The following is a 20,763-nucleotide window of genomic DNA, read 5'->3' on the forward strand; positions in this document are numbered from 1 at the left end:
TTTTTTTTTTTTTTTTTTTTTTGGTTGCTCTTTCGCTAGAAAACTGCGTATAGTATCCATCCCTTAGATCATATTGCCATATGTCTCTCTAGATTCTCTTCCTCCCCCGATTTTTTTCTTCATCTCAGTCCTCACTTTCTCTCTCGCGTAGCTAAGCTCAACATCATCCTCCATCGTTTTCTGATTCCTCTTCTTCCAACGGTTGGGCGGCTTCTTCTTCTTTCTTTTTTTGCTTATTCCGATCGATTTGAGCTGGAAAAAAAAGTTAGCTCAAATGGAAGTGAATGTGTTTGGAGTTGCTTCGAGATCAGACGATCATTGCGATGACTAGTTTGATTGATTGATTGATTGATTCCTCCCTGAATGTATAATATAGCCTTTTAGATTTTTGCTTTTTCGTTTAAGCTTGAGCAAGTGTGGATTTCGCGGAGGTTTTTGGGGTTGATGAAGGGTTTCGATTCTTGAGAACATTTTTTGGTTTATGTCGAGAAACGGAAGGATGGCTTCGGATCTTAGTAGAGCTGGTCCTGTTGAGAGAGATATCGAGCAGGTTTGTGCTCTAATTTATGATTTCAATTGCTTAGACTATGTTTGTTATTAATTACTTTGTATTGAATCATTTATGGTTTAAGTCTCTTCGGAATTAGATTTTTATACATGTCGGGCGAATTTGTTCAATTGGGATTTTTCTTAGGTTAGAGAAGAAGAGTGTGTATTCTTTGAGCTGGCTTTTAGATTTTTATTTAAACTCAAGGTTGTCTATGAGATTTTTTACCATAATTATGGAAGCTTGATGTTAAGCTATGGAAACTTATTATTTGTGGATTGTGATTTATATTTCTTACCATTCAGCTTGGAGTTTTTATTTGATGCAATTATCATGGACACACATAAAGATTGTTAAAATATCTGTTAGGGTTCCTTTTTGTATTGCCAAGATTCATACTTCAGTGTGTGCATTGCTTCATATATTCTGTCTCTTATGTTATTATTGTTGAGCTGATATCTCCATTGCAAAGATTCACACCTACTTTGCTTTATGGAATGCTATTTGATTGACTCAGGCTATCATTGCCCTGAAAAAGGGAGCTTACTTGCTTAAGTATGGAAGAAGAGGGAAGCCTAAGTTCTGCCCCTTTCGCCTTTCTAATGTAAGTCTTGTTTTGTTCTATTCCGTTATGCTCCGTGTTAGCAGATAGTTTCCAATTCTTTTTCTTTGGTTTATATATGGATGGGTGGTGATATGTATTTTGCAATCCTTTTGCTATTACAACTTAAATTTACGTGCAGCTTGTCGTTTGCTGTTTAAGAAATACTAGCCTGTAATTTTCAGGATGAAACTGTTTTGATATGGTTCTCTGGGAATGAGGAGAAACATCTGAAGCTCAGCCATGTTTCTAGGATCATATCTGGACAACGCACTGTAAGTTCATGTGTTGATTATGTGGTTTTAATTCTCTCTTGAGCTTGGAGTAAAATACTTTGAACGAGTTCATGAGGACTGTAATATTCATTCGTGCAACTTTTCATGTGTCAATTTCCTTAGTTCAAGGATGCATATTTGCGCCGTACCTATCTAGTTTGATGTTTTGATAATTCTAGCAATGGTGGTTCTCTTGTAGCCTATTTTTCAGAGGTATCCTCGTCCCGAGAAGGAATATCAGTCATTTTCACTAATATATAGCGAGAGGTCTCTGGATGTGGTGAGATTCTCTTCACTTATTTACTTTTTTTGCTTCTGTATAAAAATAGTTACCCTGTCATTTGAAATACTACTGTGGTTATTTGAAATTAATTAATCTATTGGTACAATTTTTTTTGGTAGATATGCAAGGATAAAGATGAGGCTGAGGTGTGGTTTACTGGTCTTAAGGCCTTGGTTTCGCATTGCCATCAAAGAAACAGGAGGACTGAATCAAGAAGTGACGGTACACCATCTGAAGCTAATAGCCCGAGAACATATACCCGGAGAAGCTCTCCTTTACACTCTCCATTTAGTAGCAATGACAGTTTGCAGAAGGTACTGGAAGAAGTTTTTTGTGTACACTTTTGTGCATGTGGACTTTAGCTAATACATTTTCGTTTACCCTTCAGGATGGTTCTAATCACCATCGCATTCACAGTCCGTTTGAGAGCCCGCCTAAGAATGGCCTTGACAAGGCATTTTCGGACATGGCATTATATGCTGTTCCTCCAAAAGGATTTTATCCCTCAGATTCTGCAACTATTTCTGTTCATTCTGGAGGCTCGGATAGCATGCATGGACATATGAGGGGTATGGGCATGGAAGCTTTTAGAGTTAGTATGTCAAGTGCTGTTAGTTCCTCGAGCCACGGATCTGGTCATGATGATGGAGATGCATTAGGAGATGTTTTCATCTGGGGGGAAGGCATAGGAGAAGGTGTTTTGGGTGGTGGAAACCGTAGAGTTGGAAGTTCATTTGAAATTAAAACGGATTCCTTATTGCCAAAAGCTTTAGAATCTACAGTAGTACTTGACGTCCAAAATATTGCTTGTGGTGCACAGCATGCTGTCCTTGTGACAAAACAAGGAGAAAGCTTTTCTTGGGGAGAGGAATCTGAAGGCAGGCTTGGCCACGGTGTTGATTCCAATATTCAACAACCAAAGCTCATCGATGCACTCAACACCACTAATATCGAGCTCGTAGCATGTGGTGAATTTCATAGTTGTGCAGTTACTCTATCAGGAGATCTGTATACCTGGGGTAAAGGAGATTTCGGTGTTCTTGGACATGGAAATGAAGTCAGTCACTGGGTCCCTAAGAGGGTTAATTTTCTGTCGGAAGGGATACATGTATCATCCATTGCTTGTGGACCTTACCACACAGCAGTCGTTACTTCTGCTGGACAGTTGTTTACTTTTGGTGATGGGACCTTTGGTGTTTTGGGCCATGGAGACAAAAAAAGTGTTTTCACACCTCGGGAGGTTGACTCTTTGAAAGGTCTCCGCACTGTCCGGGCAGCTTGTGGTGTATGGCACACAGCAGCAGTTGTGGAAGTCATGGTTGGGAGCTCAAGCTCGAGTAATTGCTCTTCTGGAAAGCTCTTTACATGGGGTGATGGTGATAAGGGTCGTCTTGGTCATGGTAATAAAGAACCAAAACTTGTGCCCACCTGTGTCGCTGCTCTTGTTGAACCCAATTTTTGTCAAGTTGCATGTGGGCACAGTCTAACGGTTGCACTTACAACAGCAGGCCATGTCTATACTATGGGCAGTCCTGTCTATGGTCAGCTTGGAAACTCACATGCAGATGGAAAAATTCCAAGCCGTGTCGAAGGTAAACTTCACAAGAGTTTTGTCGAAGAGATAGCTTGCGGTGCTTATCATGTTGCAGTTTTAACTTCGAGGACCGAAGTTTACACTTGGGGAAAGGGATCAAATGGTAGACTTGGTCATGGAGACGTAGATGATAGAAATTCTCCGACATTGGTAGAGTCGCTTAAGGATAAACAGGTGAAAAGTATTGCCTGTGGCGCTAACTTCACAGCAGCTGTCTGCATTCACAGGTGGGCATCAGGGATGGACCAGTCCATGTGTTCAGGTTGCCGTCAGCCCTTCAGTTTTAAAAGAAAGAGGCACAATTGCTATAATTGCGGACTAGTGTTTTGCCACTCATGCACTAATAAAAAGTCGTTGAAAGCTTGTATGGCACCGAACCCGAGCAAACCATATCGAGTGTGTGACAAGTGTTTCAACAAATTGAAAAAGACCATGGAAACTGATCCATCCTCTCATTCTTCGCTGAGTAGAAGAGGAAGCATTAACCAGGGATCAGATCCCATTGAAAAAGATGACAAGTTCGATTCTAGATCCGATGGACAGTTAGCTAGATTTTCATTGATGGATTCCATGAGGCAAGTGGATAATCGATATAAGAAGAACAAGAAATACGAATTCAATAGTAGTCGTGTCTCGCCTATACCAAGTGGAAGCTCTCAACGGGGTGCGCTTAACATAGCCAAGTCTTTTAATCCAGTATTTGGAGCGTCAAAGAAGTTCTTCTCAGCTTCTGTTCCTGGTTCTCGAATTGTGTCTCGGGCAACTTCCCCAATATCGAGACGTCCTAGTCCACCTCGTTCAACTACACCAACTCCCACTCTTTCGGGACTAGCTACACCAAAATTTGTAGTGGATGATACTAAGAGAACCAATGATAACCTAAGTCAAGAGGTCGTTAAGCTAAGATCTCAGGTAACTTGCTCTCCACCATCTTTTGTTTCTTTTAATTCTATCATCCCTCACACATCAATTGCTGCGAAAAACGTAGTTGGTGAAATTTTGCTTCTATGTTTCTGTCATTCTGTGTTTCCTGATCACGGTGAATTACGTTCCGGATTTTACCCTGTTGGTTAGATCATGGTCTAGGGTATCAGAAGGCGTGGTCACCAATTTACTTGGTTTCGTGAAGAAACATGTTTTCATTTTCAAATTTAATTACTGCCTCAGTAAGTCAGTTTCTATTTATGACCGCGTTTTTGCTAACCAGTAAATGATATATCAGGTTGAAACTCTTACAAGGAAGTCCCAGCTTCAAGAAGTTGAGCTGGAAAGAACAGCCAAGCAGCTAAAAGAGGCGTTGGCAATCGCTAATGAAGAAACGACAAGATGCAAGGCAGCAAAAGAAGTGATCAAATCACTTACCGCTCAAGTAATTTCTAAGTTTAAAAAATAAATATGGTTTATGCACTTAGTGGCTATACTTTATACTGAATATAAGGATAAACGCAACTATGCAGTTAAAGGACATGGCTGAAAGATTACCTGTTGGATCAGCTCGGACCGTGAAGTCTCCTCCGTCTCTTAATTCATTTGGTTCCAGCCCTGGTCGCATTGACCCTTTTAATATCTTAAACCAACCAAATAGCCAAGAATCCGAGCTTAATGGCACAAATACTCCAATGTTTTCTAATGGGACCATGACACCTGTATTTGGGAATGGTGAAGCAACGAATGAAGCACGGAGCGAGAAGGAATGGGTTGAACAGGATGAACCTGGAGTCTATATCACTCTTACAGCCTTAGCCGGAGGTGCTAGAGATCTCAAACGCGTTCGGTTCAGGTACAATAGTTTCTTATCTTCCCTAAAAAGAAACTGTCAGATTTTCAATGTCCGAAGATTGGACTGTAACTTTGCTCGTCCGTTTTGTTTTTTTGACAGCCGAAAAAGGTTTAGTGAGAAACAAGCAGAACAATGGTGGGCAGATAACAGAGGACGAGTCTATGAACAATACAATGTTCGCATGGTTGACAAAGCCAGTGAGGACTTGCCTCATTGAAACTCCTTAACACCAACCAGTTCACTATTTTTTTCCAATGCCCGAGTTAGGTGAGTGCAGAATCTCGGGATATAACCACAACAGATATATATAGAGAGAGAAATTAGTTTTTTTTTAAAGTGCTTCTTTCATTGTAGTTTGGGATATTTGTCTGGTGTTGATTGTGATAGAGATGTAAATTCTTTATGGTGTCATGCTGTAAATCCTATAAACATACAATGTTTTTACTCAGAAACAATGCTCAGTAATTGGTTTTCAAGCATATTTGTTGATACATCATAATATCAGAAACTAAAAGGTTACTGATATTGTTCAAAACCAAGTAGAACTGGAACTCAGGTGGTGTCTTCATCTTCATCTTCCTTGAGCTTGAATTCTACGGTTTCCAAATGCCATGGCAAAGGCGATGTAGGTAACGAAGAATGGTAATGGACAGGCGAGTCTGGTGGTGAGCGCCATTGAGTTGAGCATTCCAGCAAATCGGAAAACTCCTCCATTGGTAACTCTTTGAGTTCGTCCCAAGTGTGGCTATTATTATCATCATCCATCTAAGGCGCAAAAACCAAACGAAAAAGAGTCATAAAAGTTGCTCAAAACAAGGGCTACAACAGGATGCTATGTGTTTGGCTTCTCTAAACCTTTATGGCCTACTTTAACCATTGATCTTAGAACGATTCTCTTACAATTCAACAGAATCTAGATAGAGAGATAAGGTAAGGGAAAAAACTGATAATCTTACCTCTTTAATACTGTATTCAGGAATCCTTTCCTTGATGTTGGTATCTGGAAAGCAGAACAAGAGAATAAGTCGAGCAAAGGAAACATAAAAGATTGAAACAGTATGGGGTTCTTTCTTCACAGTCAATATATTACCATGTCCGTGAAGGATGATGTGATCAGAGAAGTAGCTATCCCACTGGCTTTGTTGTTGAGCTTCAATGCATTTGCTGTGGTCATGCAAAAAGCCTTCCTTTGCTATGTCAAAGTCGAATCCCTCAACATTCTTCTTCGTCTTGGAAGAAGCTTGAGGTTGCAACTTTGACTTGTTTGTGATATCATGGAGAGCCTTGCGGCTACCAAAACCCGCCCCATATTTCTTTGGAGCTGCTAGGGATCCCTTACCTTTTCCCGCAGTAACCAGCTCTACAACAATGTCAATAATAGAAATCTTCAATCAAAGTAAGGAAAACACAGTTCAATGTTTGAACACACGACATTCTCATCCTTGTGTCTTTTTTACACAGTTATAAAATTTTACATTACATTGATGATAATAAACATATACCAGATGGACACAAAGCTGCCTATAACCTAGTTCATATATTTGAAACCTAAGCAAGCATAGTATTATATATTATTGGTCATGATATTGATAATATACACACACAAAGAGAAAATTCTAGAATGTATCGATCTATAAGCAAATAGTAAGAACCAAGATCTCTTGCATATGATGAATCCTTACTACTTCTTATCTTGCAAACACAAAGTTTTTTGGCTAAATTAGGGACAATTAAACGAGTCATCATCATAAATAAAAACACAAGATTTGCTACTATAGTAAAGATTAAAAGGTACTTTTTCCAAGGGCAGCTAATGCATTCTCGTCCTGGAAAATCATCTGCCCGCGAGCAATTGTGTTCGCCATGCTCACCTCACTAATTTACAACCAATCAACCAATTCATGAACTGGGTAAAAATTCTAAGTAGGAATTGAAAAGTTAGAAATGAAACCAATCGCTTTAAGGGTTTAGACTCACCAGACCGTACCAAAGAGCAGGAACTTCAATCAACAACAATAGGTGAATAAAATTCCCTCAAAAGAAATTACAAAAAGAGAGTGATGGAGAGAAACGAGCAAGAACGGAACGAGGAAGACAAGGAATATAATCGTCGTCACGATGGATTTGGGCGGAGCAAGATCTTCAATTTTTAGGGTATCATCCGAAAAATTTCAAACCAACACAAAGGCGGCGGTTTTTTTAATTCTAATTTTCTCATCTTTTTTTAATCTTACTGTGTTTGTTTTGGATAAATTTGATTTTTGATCGAGTTACTTACTTTGACAATATCCCAAATCTCCAACTTCACTAATGAATAGGATGATCCATCACATGAAAATACACCTTTTGTTAATTGAGATTCCTTTTTTATCTTTTATCTTAAAAATACATGATAAAGTCTGTTGCTACGGCTGTTTCTACTTTTGTGATGTCATGTTTTCGGTTACTTAAGACGGTTACAAAGAAATTAATTAGTGCAATTTCTAATTTTTGGTGGAGTTCGGGTCAATCAAGAGGGTTACATTGGATGGCGTGGGATAAACTATGTAGTGGTAAAGATGCGGGGGGTTTGGGTTTCCGTTGCTTGGATGATTTTAACACCGCTCTGCTGGCGAAGCAGCTTTGGCGTTTGATCACCGTACCAGATTCACTTTTTGCACGGATGTTTAAAGGCCGCTACTATCGGTATTCTGATCCTTTGGATCCAATTAAATCTTACTCGCCGTCTTATGGGTGGCAGAGTATAGTTTCTACTCGCTCTTTGGTTAATAAAGGACTCATTAAACGGGTAGGATCTGGTGCTTCTATTTCTGTATGGAATGACCCATGGATCCCTGCTCAATCCCCGAGACCAGCAATGAGCACAGGATTGCCTTCTGATCCTCTGCTCCGAGTTACAAACCTTATTGACAGGAGTTCTAATTCCTGGGATATGGCTCAGCTTACCGCTACTTTTGTACCGGAAGATGTAGCTATGATTTCTGCCTTGCCGTTGCGACAACCGAATAAACCGAATCTGATGGGATGGCATTTTACTAAGTCTGGTAAATATTCGGTTAAATCAGGGTACTATGTGCTTCGTTCAAATGTGACGGCTCCTGCTGAGCCGAAAGTATTTGGGCCGGACATTGTACCTCTCCAGGCCTTTGTGTGGAAAATTAGGTGTCCACCGAAGCTTCATCACTTCCTGTGGCAAGTACTTTCGGGTTGTATGGCGGTTACAGCTAATCTACGGAGACGCGGAATAAACTGTGATGCCACTTGTGGGCTTTGTGGTTTTCAGGAGGAGACGATTAATCATACCCTCTTCGAATATCCGCCAGCTAGGCAGGTTTGGGCCTTGTCGCAATTCCCGACGGCCATGGGTGTATTTCCTTTGGAGTCAGTTTTCACAAATATGGATTTTCTATTTTGGCGATTTCCAGATGTTCCAACACATGAATTCTTCCCCTGGATTCTATGGTATATCTGGAAAGTACGCAATGACAAACTTTACAGTAATTTGGATTCCAATCCCCTTGCTATTCTGCGGTTAGCGGAGGATGAGGCAAAAGCATGGGCTCTAGCTCAGACAGAGGGTATGGTTTTAGCACCGGATATTAACACCACGGTTGCTCCCTATGGAAGTGGGGAATTAGGGGTTCCGCGGTCTTTGTCGAGTTATACTTGTTTTGTAGATGGTTCTTGGAAAGCTACAGATCGATATGCGGGTAGAAGATGGTTTTGCACGTCGCCCTGGAGTGACGCCCCTACTATGGGAGCTGCCAACATTCGCTGTAGTCTCTCCTCTCTTCATGCCGAGATTGAAGCCCTTATCTGGGCTATGCGCTGCATGATTGGGACGGATAACCAATCTGTAGTCTTTATCACCGACTGCTCTGACTTAGTGAAGATGGTGTCTTTGCCTTCCGAGTGGCCAACTTTTACGCCTTATTTGGAGGACATACAGGCGGATAAAGAGGAGTTTGCTTCTTTTTCCTTAGTCACTCTCAGGATGGTAAAGCGGATATTTTAGCACGACAAGTTCGCATAGTTCCGCACTTAGTTACCTATGTAAACAATGTTCCTTTGTATTGGCTTGTTTGNGTTGTTAAAAAAAAAAAAAAAAAATCTTAAAAAAACTTATACCATGGAAAATTACGGTAACACTTCTTGTTGATTCTAATTGAGTAATTTCCAGATAGCAAGTCCAATTAAAAAATTGTTCGTCTCCAAACAGATAAAAACACCCATAACGTAAAGAACAAAAAGAAAAAAAAAGTTGGAAATTATGAAAGGAATAAACAATAAAAGGATTCAGAAGGAAGATAGTAGACTCTGACTGACTGACGTTAGTGCATAGAATGATTTTTAAGTATATACATAAATAACAATATCTGCCACTGACTGGTTCAAGTGTCGTCTCTTTAAACAAACATTGAGATATTAGCTCATGCTTGGCCACAAGGAGCTGAGTTTTGTTGCGAGCTTTGCACTCTTATAGTCCTCCCTCAGTTGAATAAACCTGCACATTATTCATTTTACAACTCTCTCTCAATCTCATTTCCTTTTTCCTAGTTTTTAATCTTAATAATCTCTCTTTCTCTCTTACCTTTGCGCGTCTTTGCGAATGCTTGGACTTCCCTCGAACAAAGTCGGCAGACTATCTGGAGCAACGATGAAAACATTCGCGATTCTGCACTCACAGATAGTGATTACAGGTTATTACATTAATCAAATAATAAGAAGGAAGTAAAGTGACGAGAGAGTCTCATAATAGATATGTTATTACATTCTCAGAAGCTCAAATTTCTCATCCACTGATGGAGCACCGAAGCTTTTAACAAATACTACATACTCGTTTAAGTCACGCTTCAGCTGCAGTCCTCCACTGTCCAACCAAAGTTTTAGTAATCACAAAACAAAAACCAAGCTCTATATTCACACAGACCTATTCAGGCAATGGATAAGTTTGATTTGATCCGATAAAACATTTATACCAATAGGTGCGACTACGTCAAACATTGCACTCATGTCAGATCAGAGAGAGAGCAAATTTTGGCATGGTTATCTATGTTTGGTTTATTAGGGGTCGTTGATCTGATTTACGGTTATTTTGCAGACGTGATTTTAATAAGGAAATTAGAAAGAAAAAAAAAAGACAAAGAGCTGAAATCATACCTGGGATTGAAAGTGAACTTCTGCCAGTGTGTTAGTAGTAGCTTTTCTAACCTATTTCCCTGAGAATAATAAAGAAAACTTCATTCAAATCTAGATATATAGCACCACTCTTATGATGAAGAAAATAAATCTTTGGTGATACAAATCATACCAGTTCAGTCAGGAAGGCTTGCTTATTAAGACCTTCCAAGGCAGTGAAGGCTGACTCAAGTACCCGGGAAAGATAAGCCACGACCCTAAACAAGGGAGTGGGATTAGAAATTAAACTAAAAAAGGTGAAGCCTTCAACCAATTAGTGGGAAGGTAGAGTCTCAACTAAACCAACCTCATGCAGGCATTTGTTGGGCGGTGGTCAGGAGCAATTCCATCATCAGGTGATCTATAATCGGTAGCCTTCTGCTCAGATGAAAGTAGCCTATCAACCTGAAAAAGGCCATATCGGAAACCTTACAATGAGTCGAAAGAGAATAATAAGCATAACTCCTAAATCTTTCCAGCGTTGGAACCACATGGATATGTTCGTAGATTACACAAAAAGCAACTAACCTCAGCCATCACAGTTTCAATGCACTGCTGAAGTCCTTTGTAAGCAGCTGCCTCTGCTTTGGATAGAGCAGTTGACATTTCTTCACAAGAAGCAGCATGTGCACCATCCACTGGTAGGAGAAGCCGAGATATCGAATTTGCAAAATACTGGAAGAGAAAATTATATGATTAGAATAGGAGTCAACACATAAAATTTCCATAGTAGATGACTCGGTCAAACTGTTTCATTATTTCAATGCTTGAGTAGCAGACGCCTTTTCATATAAAAAATGAAACAAACTGATAACCATAAAAGTCACCCAACATGCCTGCTGAACTATAGCAACACTACTACCGCAACGCTGCACAGCAACCATGAAGGATTTAAAGCTACTTTCACCAGCAGCAGCAGCAGCTTCTGCCTGAGAAATAATCAAATAAATTGTAAATAACTTCACCAAACAATTGAAATAATAAGCACTTCAAATAGTAGAAAAGAGAAAGAATTACAGCAGAAGCAGCTGCAGCAGCCACTCTTCTGCTAACGCTTGTGCCCAAAACAAATCTCTCCCTCAATGCTGCAGCTTCAGTCAGGCCATCCCTTGCCCGTTCAAGTCCCTCAGTTATGTATACGCTCACCTGCAAGAAGTCATCATGGCATCAGCACAATTAATATAAATGACTTTAGAATCTTATGAACATCATACCTGGTCTAGCTGGCAAGTAAATATGGCTTTAACATTGACAGCAAGTGTGGCTGGCTGCACAAAAGAAATACTTATATGGTCAGATACACAATCACAGATATTACAGTTTACTTACTGCCGGATGTTTCTGCAAAAGTAAATATTTTAGATTATTTCTTTGTCAATATCTTATTCCTACATCTTTTCCCAAAATTCAGAGCAACTAACTTATTTTGGAAAAACTTTTCTCATAAATTGCTAAATTCGGTAACCTGAGATGAAAACAGTGTGCATCTGGTTATTGCTTCTTCATTCCATCGAACAAACTCAGTCACAACGGTGACCGATAGCTGCTGCTGAGAAGATGATACTGAAGCACCCCTAGAGCGTCCTATTGTGCCGGATGACTCCGAGACTTGCTGACTCTCAGCACGTAATTCTTCCATCTGTAGAGAAAAACTCATATCTAAGCCCTTCACACTAATGCACAATATAACAACTCCAATCAGAAAATGAGATAATCATATTAAACCTTTGCTTGATATAGTTGTTTTAAGGAGGCCTGCTCATGCTCAGGGTATTCATCCTTGTGCGAGGAAAACAAGGACTCTGTCAAATCTGCACACTCAAAATAAAGAGTTTTAAGCACCAACGAACAACGAAAGTTTGCATGAAAAAACAAAACTTCTATCACTCAGAATCACACGAGAAAAAGACCTTCAACATCAAGGTCACCGCATCCAACAGCTCGGAGGTCTTTAGCAAGTTCTTGGGTTCTCTCATATGCAACTGCTAACATTCTAAGGTACTAAAGACAAAAACCAAGAATTAAGTTTCTTATACTAATTCTACTACGAAGATAGAAAAAAAAAAGAGATAAGGAAGTATCTACACACTAGTAACAGTCCGCCTTCTTGCACAGATGGGGGACTCATAAGAGAGGGCTTCGCCAAAATTTTGTCAAGAATACCTGTGACACGCTGCTCCAGAACTCTCTGCATAAAGTACACGAAGAGTCAGTATCCATATGCCGGGTTAACACTACGGTGTCCAAATTATCGGTGCCAATTACCTGAACTAAGATTGCCATAACTTCATTTGGAGCAGGGAAAACAGCTGTAATGGTCGCTGCTTCTTTGCGTACAGTGTCTACACATGAGAAGTAACAAAAGTTATGAATCGGCATAAAAGCATGTTTCAAGTATTGCATCCAGATCAGTGACAATTCTTCAGACCTGTAATTTCCTTGTATAAAGCAGAAAGTCCACGGGCAACATTGCTAGGACTAGGCTGAGAACCATGGTCACCAAGAACCAACCTAATGTCTGAATTCATGACTTCCACATCAATAAACATTGGCCGTGTAGCCACATAATGTTGCATAGCACTTGTACCCCTGTTAAACTGAAAATGAAGAAGAAAAAATATTGAGCATCAAGGAGACCTAGACCATTCCGTATGTAATAGCCTTAGAATTAACAAGTATGTAACCACAAGATACATAAGAAAGGCTTCGCTCAGTATATAAGATAAAATAACAGGTTTTCCTACTGAATTGTAAAGGTGCATGCGGCAGAATAAAGTATTCACCTGTGACAAAATCTTAGCACATTCTGACATGGTGGATAGATCTCTCCGCTGTGATGCAGCATCAAAACGAGATAAAAGCCTATTCTCCAATTCTACAAAATCATACTCAAATGTCACAAAGACGAAGTTGAACATACAATAATCCTCTTCAGTAAATATACAGAAAACACAGTAAAGACGAGTTTGTTTACCATTACAGTAATCTTGGAGATTAGCAACTGCAACTTCCAGTCCTCGGCCAGCGGTTGCATTTCCTGCAGCTGTACCCGCACCTTGTCTTCCAATATCTTCCTCAGCAAAGGATCCTGATATTGACAAAGTGGGTATGAGAATAAATTGCAGCCTAATTGAACAGTAAACTTCCATTTTTCTGCAAACAAGCGAGTTAAATAATAGATAAAAAAATTCTGACACTTTAGACAGATTCCAAGTAACATATCATCATACGTAATTTCTGAGCAATAGAAGCAGCCTCAGCTACGCGGCTATCATCAGAGAACAAAGCGGAAAGCTCCATAAGATCCCCTGGGCTGCCGTTGAACTCCATTAGGTACTGCATTTGTTGAACAAGGATTACTTTAAGCATTCATCTAACTAAATATGCGACCAACTTTCCAACAGTGATGCACTCTTACCTTTATAAGATCTATCGTCTGGCTAGCAGTTTCCCGCTGAGCATCTGCACTCTGACAAAAGAAGCATGTGTTAGTATTGGATATAGATCACCAAAAATGTTGTTATAGGCTAGATCTATTTACCTGCAAATGATCTCCAATTTTTGCAGCGGTCTGTCCAACACTTGAAATACGACCGTCCAACCTTGCAAAGCTCTCAAACAGACCGTCCACACCCTTCTCTATCTAGTAAGAGAAACCAATTACGATTTGAAGAAAGGATCGTGGTATCAGTCATTCATCAGGCAGTAATCCATGTACCCAAGAAATTGAATCATAGTAGTAGTAGTATTGGTCTGCCAACCTCAGTCAGTGTCTTCCGGTGTTTGGCATCTTGGGTTGAAACTTCCTTCTTTAGTGTGTTGAGCCTTCCATCAACCTTCCAAAATATTTAACAAAAACCTAAGATATCAGAACGATGAAAAGAAACCAAAAAGAAAAAAGGCTTGTCATGGATGTAGACCCAAAGACACTCACCTGCTTCCGAAGATCAACAAGCTCCTTGCAAGCATCTTTGAACAGAGACAAAAGACCATCTACTTCAGGGAAAAAAGGAGCAGAAGACAAAGGAGTAGACTGCCCACGTAAATGCCCATTTGCCAAACCATCAACGTTGCCATGGCCATCCCCTGAATCTGCTTCTTCTTCTAGGAAAGACGGCAAGAGGTCGTTTACCAGGTTCCCAAATGATGCATCGAATGAAAAATCACCCTGCGAGTGACCAAAATAATCAAAATCCTTCATGATTTAAAAAGTAAAGAAACAAAAAAAACATTAGCAACCCCGAGCTCAAATCCTTACCTTGAAGTCTTCAATGTCAAGAATCAAAGGAACAGAGTTAGCAGAGGACGATCTGGGTCCTCTTGCTCTGATTCCTTCTGTCATCTGCTTAAAAACAAAACACAAAAATCCTAAAATTCAAAAATTTAAAGAAGTGAAGAATTAAGTCTGACAGATCATACATGAAACATTCGATAAATAGGAGAATATGAGAGAGATGCGTACGATGCTGGATACTTTAAATCAAAATTACAGTAGCATATATAATCTCAGTTAACTAAACCGGTAATCGCTGATTTCTACGGCGAATGTAACAAATTTAGACCATAAAGACGAACAATCGCGCGGAGAACGAGACGGGTAAGGTAAAATCTAGTATGGAGCAACTTACCGGCGGTGGACGACGAGATCTAGACGGCGGAATCCGGTTACTGCAGGGAGAGAAAGACGGAGAAATAGAGAGACCGGTCTACAATGGCGGAGTTGGGGATTTTTCCTTCTTTTTTTCCTCACAACTACGACGAGCTTCCAGATGAGCTGAGCTGTTAAATTTAATTATTTTACGTGTTTCTTTTTTCCCGGTTTAAACCGCAACCGGTTTAATTTTTTTTTAATAAACTGTTATTAGTTAGTTTGAACTTTGAAATTTTGGTTCGTTGATTCACTTACTTCATTACACACACAAGAACATAATCGAACTACATGCCACAGAGGGAATGAAAATCAAATAAATTCAAGCAAAAAAAAACATTTGGGAGGTAATAAATAATTATCTCATGAAAAACGTTAATCTTCAAAAAATTAATGGCAAAGTCATACATAAACGGGCGCTGTTAATAGAGAATCAATGAGCCTTTGAACATTTTTATGGTCTCAAAAGCATTGTAACCTCACTATTGACTGTTATAAATATAGAGAACTGAAAGCAATGGAAGAAGCAATATCCAAAACGTGAAAAAATCTTGAGTCGAGCAGAATGGCCACCATTGTTTCTCCTCCACATTTCTCCCCTGTTGAAGATGCTGAAAACATCAAGAAGGCTTGTCAAGGTTTTTCTACTTTATAGACTTAAGTGTTTCACAATATTATGTGATTCAAGTTTCCTTCTATTTCCTTTATTCATCTTCTTACTTTTATATTGGATTTAGGATGGGGAACCGATGAAAAGGCCATCATCTCCATCCTAGGACACCGGAATTTGTTCCAGAGGAAACTCATAAGACAAGCTTATCAGGAGATTTACCATGAGGATCTCATTCACCAGCTCAAATCTGAGCTCTCTGGTGATTTTGTGGTCTAGATTATATATCCATATGCTCTACTCTATTTTGACAATCCACAAAAGATAGTTTTCATGGAAGATATATATGTTACCTGCAGAGAGCTGTTTGCTTGTGGGCCTTGGATCCTTCAGAGAGAGATGCTCTTTTGGCTAACTTAGCTCTTCAAAAGCCTATTCCTGACTACAAGGTTCTTGTCGAGATTGCCTGCATGAGATCCCCTGAAGATCTATTAGCTGCTAGACGTGCTTACCGTTCCCTCTACAAGCGTTCTCTTGAGGAAGACTTGGCCTCCCGTACTATTGGCGACATTAGGAAAGTGAGTAATTCTAATTTCAAGATGTTTTCTTCTTGTTTCGACCTGAACTCCAACGCTTGGGGATTTTGATATATACAGCTCTTGGTTGCAATGGCGTCTGCCTATAAATATGATGGAGAGGAAATTGATGAGATGCTTGCGCAGTCAGAGGCTGGGATTCTTCATGATGAAATCCTTGGTAAGGCTGTTGAACATGAAGAAACGATCAGGGTGTTAAGTACAAGAAGCAACATGCAGCTTAGCGCAATCTTCAATCGCTACAAGGATATATATGGCAGATCAATCACTGAGGTATACAAACAACACATAAAAATCAAGTTATGTTATATAATTGATGACTAATCTCAGAAAAAACAATCAATGCGAAAATTTTAGACAACAATAAAAAAGACTTTTGGAATCAATTTTAGGGAAATAGAGTAATCATACCAGTAATTCTTCATGACGATATTCATAATGAAACCTTTGATGACCAGGATCTCCTCAATCACCCTACAAATGAGTACCTGAGTGCACTACGTGCAGCCATCAGGTGCATTAAAAACCCTACCCGGTATTACTCAAAGGTAAGAGATACAACAATAGTTTTGAGATGTGATTTCTAATTTATCTCAGTGGTATTCATATCTCTTTTGCACCTAGGTGTTGCGCAACTCAATCAATACAGTGGGGACTGATGAAGATGCTCTGAACCGTGTGATTGTCACACGAGCAGAAAAGGACCTGAAGAAGATCAGTGAGCTGTATCTCAAGCGGAACGATGTGAGTCTCGATCAAGCCATAGCAAAAGAGACATCAGGGGACTACAAGTCTTTTCTTCTAGCCTTGCTAGGACATTGAGAAACTTAGAGTTCAGCCTCAACTTAAAAACCTTAAAACAGTAGCATTTCTTCTAGAAATTTCTAGTACTGTATGGAATAAAAATATATTGAACTCTTGAAGTTATAATAAAGTTTATGTTTAATGCTTCCTCAATTAGTTCTTTTGTTTAGCTATTCCAGGAATTACATAATTTTTCTCTTATAGGATACAAAGAAACTATACAAACTCACTGAAGATCAGGGAAACATGCACATGTATAAAGTTCGTTCCTGCTCAGCCTGAGCGTATAAAGGCCGCAGCAATACCAGCAACAACCCCTACAGCAGTAACAGCAATTCCAACGCCAATAACACCATCTGCTTTCAAAAATCAGAAGAGAGTCAAAAGAGAAAATAGCTGAAGATTTAAATGGACGATGAAGACACATGACAGAATAGTATCATTAATTACCTTTCACAATGCGGTCTTCTATAGCCTTTTTTAGTGTCTGAGCCTGTCCCGACTCCGGTTCAACCTAAAAACCACACAAAGAAAAAGAAGGCATAAATGAAATACATCAACAACAAGATTCTCTGGAGTTATCCAAGGATCAGATGATCAAACCTCCAAACAACGTTCTATACAATCCCGGCTTCTTGAATAGTCACCGCTTCGATAGTAACCAACAGCAAGGAGATAAAGCTTCTCCCTGAGTTTCATTGCACTTGTATCATTAACAACCGAAGCTGCAAAATCAATAACTCGAATCAAATCATTCACCTTTGGGAGAATATTAAAAGGTAGCTGTTTTAATTTAACAATTGTAAAACATAAGCTAGTATTATAATTTACCTTCAATCATAGCTACGCCACGCTGGATATCACCAGGCATCTTAGAATGAACAAGAGCCCATGAAAGACGCATGATGCATTCCTTCGTACGTCCTTCGTCTTGAGCTTTCTGAGCCTCTGCAAGTTCTTTCTCACATCCCTGAGGATTAAATAAAAAAAAACTAATCCATGCCACACGAGAGATGGAAAAAATCAAAGGAAAACACTTATTTCATCCCCACACCCAAAAATAAAGCAAGCAACGCGACAGATATCCAAAAATCCGAAGTTAGCTATCGAACAATTGCAAATTGGCGGGTTTTTACGCGGCCAATTAGAGGAATCAATAAACTTACGGAGATGATGTCGGTATCGCACAAGGGGAACTCATCGGAGGAACCAGAGGCAGCGCCGGATAAGAAGTCTGAGACGGAACCGAAAACCTTCCCTATCGCCGCGTCCATTTTTCCTGTCGCAGCTCCTTAGATATCTTTTCTTTCCGAGTTTTCTTAATCCTTTCTCTCGCCTTCTTCCTCCCTTACAATAAAATTGACCGAGATCAACGAATGTTTTGGTTAATATAGATTTTTTCAATGCAATTTTTAGATTAAATTTATATTTTATATTATGCAGTTTTATTTCTGATTGGTTAAGCTGTTTAAAAGTAACTTTTTCTTAATATATGTGTTTTAACTAAAACATTCTATATTTTGAAACGGTGGAAGTATTATTTTTAAAACATCAGATTTTTAAATAAAAAAGTATTGATGATGTTTTGAGTGAAAGAATACAGATTTATAAAGAAACACATTAAAAAGTTCAACCAATCATAAACAAGACTGCATAAAATAAATAATAAAAAATATAAAAGTAATCTAAAAGTTGCCTAGAAAGTTTAAAACATCTTATATTATGAAACAAATTTTTTTTTTTTAAAACATCCTATATTATGAAACGGAGGAAATATGATTTTTGATACATACGTTTGTTTATCACACGTTCATATTTGCCCCGTCTTTGTCTCCAACATTCAGGATTTTTATTAGGGAAAATATACACTTTGACATGAATAACATTCGGAAAAAGCATCTCATAAAACAAACAACAAAGAGTAGTTTTAGTAAATAGTTTTTGAAGGCTTAGAGCATGCTAGTGCCTAGTGGGATAGCCGGATAGGTACCTCTGATAGCAAACTGTGGAAAATAGTATGTGTGTTGGGATTGGGAAGACGAAGAAGTGCTCTTAGGAGCGGACCTGGCGGGAAGATATATTGTATACCATAGATTGGCAGCAGAAAGGTACACATTGAGAGTAAAATAGTCGTGAATAAATTAAACTGATTGGAAATGACTTTGTTAGTCTGTTAGCAGCCTGGACTGCGGTCACCTCGCGAAACGTATTAGCATTTAATTAGCCTACTGCGTACATATGAACATGCCTCTCTCATGCAACATGTCCAGTGGTTTCTAAACATTTTTGCTTTTGTGTTGTGACTTGTGATGATGTCATTTTATTAAACATGACTAGTATATTTCTTTCTTACATAATTACTAGGTACTAACCCGCGGAGAACCGCGGGCTGAACATTTTTTAATAAAAAATTTGTAATAATTTATTTTATTATTATGTTATTTATAATAGTTTGTGATTAAAAATTTGGTTTGCTTATATTATAATTTTTGTATTTTAAAAATGTTTATTGAAAACCTGTCAATAAAATATTTGTATGTAATGAATAAAATTGTTTAAACTTTTGTCAACTAAACACAATCCTTACTAACATGTAAACAAAAGCAATTAAATATAGCTGGTAAAAGTTCTAAAAAGTATTTTTGAAAACAACATTCATTGTTTTTTTCTGTGGCTTTCTTTTCTTGTCTGTAATAATTTTAATTTGTGGTGAAATTTTTTTTTTGATAAAATTTATAGCTGCATATATTTTATTCGATTTGGTTTTTAAAATCTTACCTGTTAATTTTTTCTTAAATATGAATTAGTTTTGATTCTAATAGATTTTTTTTTTTTAATTTTCTACAATTTATTTTATTTGATGTGTCCCCGATTTTCATTTTTAATTAATTTTATTTATTTAATTAATTAATTAATCTTAATTAAGTTTGTTTAATGGCAATTGAATGTATTTTTTACACATTTTAATGTTAGTTTCATATTTGTACTTCTCAATTAATATAGTAGGATAAAATTTATAGTTGTAGATTATATTTGATTAGAATCTTAGCTGTTAATTTTTTTTAAAAATATGGATTAGTTTTGAATCTAATAGATTTTTTTTACTTTTCTACAATTTATTTTATTTAATGTATCCCCGATTTTCATTTTTAATTAATTATATTTATTAAATTAATTTATTAATCTTAATTAAGTTTTTTTAATGGCAATTGAATGTAATTTTTTACACATTTAAGGTTAGTTTCATATTTGTAATTCCCAATTAATATAGTAGGATTCTACATTCATAGAATAATATAAAATTTACCAAACTAACATGTAAAAAAAAAAATCTGACTAAAATCTAAAGACAATAAATTAATTTGTTTTTCAATGGAAAAAATACAATAATATTTACCATATATAATTTTTTTTTGTCAAGTCACCTTTATATTTATGGAAGATTAGATGACAAACTATTTGTGAAATTGAAAATAATAATCTCTTACCTGTAGAAATTATCATCATCATCACACATGTATTGAGATTTCAGTGGTTAGTTAAGAGTACCAATGTATCATCATTTATACTTATAAGGTAAAGAAAACATACATATCACAATTAATATATGGAGTATCTCACACATCCTTTTTACCATTAAAAAAAAACCAAAAAAAAAAAGGTGAGAGAGAGAGAGAGTGGGAGAGAGATGGCCTTCTCTTCCTAACATTGACCAACCCGTCTTTGTTTCTTTCTTCTTCTTCTCATCACTCTTAGAGAGAGAGAGAATTCGTTAAGGCGTTTCGTTTTGTTTCTCTGTAGAAGAAGAAGAAGAAGAATTCTCTTTCTACTTTTTTTTTTTTTTTTT

General features: G+C 38.0%; 4 protein-coding genes across 4 annotated transcripts; 1 reads left to right on the top strand and 3 right to left on the bottom strand.

Moving 5' to 3' along the window:
• LOC104769476 lies at positions 20 to 5,559 on the top strand. Its single transcript, XM_010493694.2, has 9 exons — positions 20 to 550; positions 1,065 to 1,151; positions 1,334 to 1,423; positions 1,623 to 1,703; positions 1,826 to 2,020; positions 2,095 to 4,212; positions 4,523 to 4,669; positions 4,758 to 5,080; positions 5,180 to 5,559. The coding sequence occupies exons 1-9, from the start codon at positions 482 to 484 to the stop codon at positions 5,295 to 5,297; spliced, it is 3,228 nt and encodes a 1,075-aa protein (XP_010491996.1). The 5' UTR covers positions 20 to 481; the 3' UTR covers positions 5,298 to 5,559.
• Positions 5,477 to 7,367, bottom strand: LOC104769475. Its single transcript, XM_010493693.2, has 5 exons — positions 7,058 to 7,367; positions 6,876 to 6,955; positions 6,171 to 6,440; positions 6,037 to 6,080; positions 5,477 to 5,845 (listed from the first exon to the last, which is right to left on the bottom strand). Exons 2-5 carry the CDS (start codon positions 6,943 to 6,945, stop codon positions 5,633 to 5,635), a joined length of 597 nt encoding a protein of 198 aa, XP_010491995.1. The 5' UTR covers positions 6,946 to 6,955; positions 7,058 to 7,367; the 3' UTR covers positions 5,477 to 5,632.
• Positions 9,274 to 15,021, bottom strand: LOC104769477 (exocyst complex component SEC10-like). Its single transcript, XM_010493695.2, has 25 exons — positions 14,887 to 15,021; positions 14,517 to 14,600; positions 14,193 to 14,426; positions 14,020 to 14,094; positions 13,800 to 13,901; positions 13,677 to 13,727; positions 13,489 to 13,594; positions 13,233 to 13,346; positions 13,042 to 13,133; positions 12,687 to 12,855; positions 12,524 to 12,600; positions 12,348 to 12,446; positions 12,169 to 12,259; positions 11,984 to 12,069; positions 11,724 to 11,897; positions 11,473 to 11,526; positions 11,276 to 11,404; positions 11,095 to 11,187; positions 10,787 to 10,933; positions 10,566 to 10,663; positions 10,392 to 10,476; positions 10,241 to 10,299; positions 9,852 to 9,950; positions 9,672 to 9,755; positions 9,274 to 9,584 (listed from the first exon to the last, which is right to left on the bottom strand). Exons 2-25 carry the CDS (start codon positions 14,598 to 14,600, stop codon positions 9,506 to 9,508), a joined length of 2,481 nt encoding a protein of 826 aa, XP_010491997.1. The 5' UTR covers positions 14,887 to 15,021; the 3' UTR covers positions 9,274 to 9,505.
• On the bottom strand, positions 17,004 to 18,276 carry LOC104769478 (mitochondrial fission 1 protein B). Its single transcript, XM_010493696.2, has 5 exons — positions 18,083 to 18,276; positions 17,748 to 17,886; positions 17,520 to 17,641; positions 17,367 to 17,430; positions 17,004 to 17,272 (listed from the first exon to the last, which is right to left on the bottom strand). Exons 1-5 carry the CDS (start codon positions 18,188 to 18,190, stop codon positions 17,190 to 17,192), a joined length of 516 nt encoding a protein of 171 aa, XP_010491998.1. The 5' UTR covers positions 18,191 to 18,276; the 3' UTR covers positions 17,004 to 17,189.

The sequence above is a fragment of the Camelina sativa genome, chromosome 20, assembly GCF_000633955.1.
Source record: "Camelina sativa cultivar DH55 chromosome 20, Cs, whole genome shotgun sequence".
Classification (NCBI taxonomy): Eukaryota; Viridiplantae; Streptophyta; class Magnoliopsida; order Brassicales; family Brassicaceae; genus Camelina; species Camelina sativa.